Source organism: Buceros rhinoceros, unplaced genomic scaffold, assembly GCF_000710305.1.
Source record: "Buceros rhinoceros silvestris isolate BGI_N320 unplaced genomic scaffold, ASM71030v1 scaffold13635, whole genome shotgun sequence".
In the NCBI taxonomy this organism is placed as follows: Eukaryota; Metazoa; Chordata; class Aves; order Bucerotiformes; family Bucerotidae; genus Buceros; species Buceros rhinoceros.
The window spans coordinates 55,088-59,741 of NW_010413496.1; the positions used below are offsets into that span (position 1 = coordinate 55,088).

The window sequence follows — 4,654 nt, forward strand, 5'->3', positions numbered from 1 at the left end:
CAGCAGGACACCTTGAGACGTGTGTTGCTTTGCAAGATGGAAAGCTTTGTCATTCAACGACCTTCACAGCAATAGTCTTGTAGGGGAAAATCACACATGCCCTCTCCCAGTGACCCGGCAGTGGTCACTGGGAATGTGGAACATGGCTTGAGGGTGAAACCTGCCCAGTGGTTGCCCTCACACCAGCCTCTGCTGATTTTGGATAAACTTGAGGCACCACGGTGATGCGCTGCACAAAATTAGGTGGGGTTGGGGCAGAATCTGAGTTCCTCGTGCAGAGGAGGTAGATCCAGAGTGAATGCAGGGCCCTCAGCATGCTTTCTTCATCAGAGAGACGCTGGCGTGTGTTAAAACAGATGAAATTTTAGAAGTGTCTTTTCTGCACTAAAAAACACACTGATTTTTTCATCACATGGCTTGCTGGGAACCTCAGCACTGTAGTTTGTATCATCAAGTGATGATCACTCATCGTCAGGAAATACCCATCAGCTCTGGAAACTAATTGCTTTCCGTCTCGCTGCCTGTGTGTGATCTGTAGGTCGGTTAGATTTACCGTCGAGGGCTGGTACCTCGAGTTGTAGTCAGTAAGTGTTTCTCCCTTGACAAACCAAAACCAGCGAGAGGTAAAAATCCCCTAAGAGTGGACAGAGAATTAAAGTTATTTCACTGGTAACTGTGTCAGAGTTGAACAACTTGAAATAAAGTAGATGTATGAAAAAGATGCTTATTCTGATTTATTTTATTATTTCAGTGTTACCTCGTAAATATTTTATTGAAGAATGCTACAGAAGAGCCAAGCGAAGCTGCAAGGTAAAATATTGAGTACAAGAAATGGGAAAAGGGAAAGTCTTTCTCGGCACTTGCTTCTGGTGCTTGTGCAGCTGGGTTGTTACTACTGCCCTGCGGTTTGGTGACACTTAGATGAGTTCTTCGCTTTAGCCCTATTAAGATGAGGTCCTCCCTGCGCCAGGGAGGAGCTGGCCTGTTGTATGGGAGGCAGAAGAGGAATCGCAGCTTTGTGCATTTCTTCCTTCTTTCTCTTTTTTTCTCCTAAATAGTCTTCTAAATCTTCTGACAGCCCCACTTTTTCTTTTGAAAAGGTGCCTAGCCATTTGTGGCCTGGGAGTCTGGATCTGTGAAGAGCTGACGCAGTGCACAAACCACCCCCAGGTGAAGGAAGCGATCAACGTCATAGGCGTGACTCTGAAGGTAGTACTCGGACGGTCTCTGTAGTCGATAGGCGTGCTGTAAAAAAGGCATTGTCATTTTCCAGTAGTTGCTGCTTGGTCTTTTCATTGCTTCGAGCATGAGCAGGATGGCGCTGAACACACAACTGCTCAGGGCAGTCGGGGTGGTGGTGGTGAGACGGCATTATCCTTCAGCACGGCGTCTCCCAGCTCTGACCCTTCGCCTGTCCTTAGCAGCTCTTTGTCTCCAGCGAGCACCCGCACAGCTCCGTGGTGGGACCAGGCTGGTATCCTCTACCAAAATGCAAATATTGGCAGAAAGAGCAGTGATCACGTGAAGGTGATGTAGATAATGTCAAGACTGCTGTTTCCTAATGATGACAAGACGATTTTGCGCCATTAACACTTTATTTTGTTTGTATAGTTGCCGAACAACATAAAATGTAGAAAACCTGAATGCACTGTATTGCAGCTGGATGTTTAATTTGGTTTTTATCACCTTTTCTCTTCCAGTTTTCTAATAAACTGGTAGCTCAGGTAGCCTGTGATGTTCTTCAGCTGCTGGTCGCTCACTGGCAAAAGCTTCAGAAGTACGAATCCTCTCTGTCGAGAAAAATTACTGAAGTACGTCAGTTTCTTTAAACCCTTTGTATGGAAATCGTCTGTGAAGTTGTCTTAATTCCTTAATTCCTTACTTGAGCTGCTGTGACTGTGACTTATGTTTGCTTTTTCTTTCTGCTGCTGTTATGGGTAGGAGAGGTCCTTGCTGTGGCCCTAGGACCAGCATGCTTCTCTCATTTGTAGGGATTTATTTCCAGAACGCTCAGTAAAACTTTCTGTTTCACTTGGACGTTGAGTTACGAGGGCAGTTAGATGTTCCTTAAGAGAATTTAACCTTTTTCATACCCTGTTCAAATGAAGCTCATGCTCTGTCTTTACAGGAAAGGAGTTTAAATGTCTTTCTGGAATTTTATTTTACTGTAGATCCTTGTGGCCACTATTGCCTTTCTTTTGCCGAGTGCTGAATACTCCTCCGTGGAAGCAGATAAAAAGGTACGTTCCTGGAAAGAGCAGTCCCCATTCTTCCTTTGTGCTGTTTGGGATGGTTGTTAAGTGAAGTCACTTTGAACCAGAGTCGTATTTTAAACTTTCAGACTGGTACCTTTCAGTTTCAGTGGATTTAACAGACTGTACCTAAACACTGCGCTGCCTGTTTCTGTGCAGTTCATCGTGTCACTGCTGCTCTGCTTGCTGGACTGGTGTATGGCGCTACCCATGAAGATGCTGCTGGAGCCGCTCTCTGCTGCTGCTCTTGAAGATCAACATGCACCCAAAGCTCCTTTGCTGGACTATATTTACCGGGTGAGCATGAGGAGTGAACGTGGTGGGTTGGTTCTAGACAGCTGAAGAGCCTTTAGCAGCTCCTGCCAGGCACAGAGGCATTTTTAGCGGGCTGTGGCAGATCAGGAACTCTCGCCGCGTAGGCAGAAGTTGCGCAGACAAGAAGTAAAGAATGACAAATGTTATGATGATATGATCAGAGGTGCAGGACAGACAGACAGTGGTGAAGAGAGAAAGGTGAAGTGGTTAAAACAACAAGCCAGGGAAAAGGATCTCTGTGGGATTACTTGAAATGGCTGTTAAAATACAGTGTAAGTCCTGAAGCGAGCTGCCGAGTGCTGTCAGGGTTTTGTTTTAAGAACACTGTATTTAGACACAGATGTGGTTGTGGCATGTCCCAGCTTTCCCAATGTGAAAACCGCGGTGGGTCTCTCTTCCCTGAGCATGTTCACGTGGGTGCTGTAATCCACACTTAGTGCTTCTTCAGCATCCTGCCCGTCTGCCCGCAGGTCCTGCACTGCTGTGTGAACGGCTCCAGCACGTACACGCAGCAAAGCCATTATGTGCTGAGCCTGGCGGACCTCTCGTCCAGTGATTACGACCCGTTTTTGCCACTGGGGAACGTCAAGAGCTCTGAGCCAGCCCCGTGCAACTCCTCCATGGACCTGGGCAACCTCCTCACCGTTGCCGAGGGTAAGAGAGTTCACAGAGCGTGGTGAGGGCCAGCATGTCGGTGTTCAGCAGCTGGGAAATAAACCCTCCCAGGTTACACCTCTTCCGTGAAAACGTGCTTCACCTTCCTGCCTTCAGCAGCTAGTCCTGGAAAACCAGGCAGTGCCCTTTTCTGATGAGTGTCAGTTCCCTCTGTGATAGGATGTTCAGGTACGTTGCTGACATCGCTTTTTACAAACATCACAGGAGAGACAAAGTGACAGTAAGGTGCTGGGTAGCGAGCAATTTGTACAGAGGTGGGATAGACCGAGAGGCTGGTTTTGCCTTTGGTGCTACTTGTGATTTAGTATATGGAATTAAATTCCACAAACAGGATAAGCCCCAGATCAACCTTCTTTCAGAAGCAGGCAGCTGCCCTTCTGGACTTTTTCAGTAGAAATGACCCCGTTGTCATAGATAATTTGCAAAGAACATGGATGATTTGGACCAAATTCTGCAGCCGCATTGATCTGCAGAAAAGAGATTATTTGGATCTAGGTACATCACGTTATTAACTTTTCAAAGTCAACTTAAAAATATGCATCCAAACATACGAAATAATTCAAGAGATTTATCGTAGGGATCATCTTTATTTCAGTCGCTTGTTGACAACTAAGGCAAGCTTCTGAAATCTGACAGGAATTTGCAGGTGCTCTTCTTTAATTACCTCTTGCTGCTCTTATGATCTGTTATCTTTTCACCAATCACTTTAGAAAAAAGGAGGAGGAATTTGGAACTGATACCGTTAACAGCGCGGATGGTTATGACTCACCTGGTGAACCACCTGAGCCATTACCCGCTCAGTGGAGGCCCTGCCATTCTCCACAGTCTTCTCAGCGAGAACCACGACAACTCCTACGTGGAGTCCTCTGAGCTGTCTTCAGAAGTGTTCCGGAGTCCCAACCTGCAGCTCTTCGTGTTTAATGACAGCACGCTGATATCTTACCTCCAAATCCCCGCAGAGAAGACGACAGGCACCGAGCCAGCAGCGAGCCCCTCGGACGTCAGGGTCATCGTCAGAGATATCTCAGGGAAGTACTCGTGGGATGGCAGAATATTGTACGGCCCTTTGGAGGGCTGCCTGCCGCGGCAGAGCGCAGCAAACGCCTTTGTGATCTCGGGCAACCCTGAGCACCACTTCATTTCCCAGAAAGACATTTCTCAGGTGGAAGAAGGAGAAGACGCTCTCGACCAGTTGCTGGAAAGGATTGGAAACACCAGTCCTGAATGCCTTTTACACCCCCAGCGAAAGCTGAACGAGCCGTCGCCGCCACCCTTCGGGATGAACTGCGAGCAGGAGAATGCCATCACTGAAGCCCTGATGCGGCAGAGTGCCGAGGAAAAAGAGCACATCATGAAGTACAGCTCGGACTTCAGTATGAAGGTGGCCCGTCAGGAAGAACCGCATCCTGCTG

The 4,654-nt window shown here is 47.5% G+C and overlaps 1 protein-coding gene across 1 annotated transcript in view; it reads left to right on the plus strand.

Moving 5' to 3' along the window:
• RALGAPA2 (Ral GTPase activating protein, alpha subunit 2 (catalytic)) overlaps window positions 1-4,654 on the plus strand; it is a gene marked incomplete at both ends in the record, with an annotated part of 56,329 nt that overhangs the window by 48,880 nt on the left and 2,795 nt on the right. Inside the window, 7 exons of the mRNA XM_010136774.1 lie at window positions 752-810; window positions 1,101-1,209; window positions 1,701-1,811; window positions 2,172-2,240; window positions 2,412-2,549; window positions 3,038-3,221; window positions 3,953-4,652. Coding sequence (XP_010135076.1) covers window positions 752-810; window positions 1,101-1,209; window positions 1,701-1,811; window positions 2,172-2,240; window positions 2,412-2,549; window positions 3,038-3,221; window positions 3,953-4,652 — 1,370 coding nt within the window. The remainder of the gene's footprint in view (window positions 1-751; window positions 811-1,100; window positions 1,210-1,700; window positions 1,812-2,171; window positions 2,241-2,411; window positions 2,550-3,037; window positions 3,222-3,952; window positions 4,653-4,654) is intronic.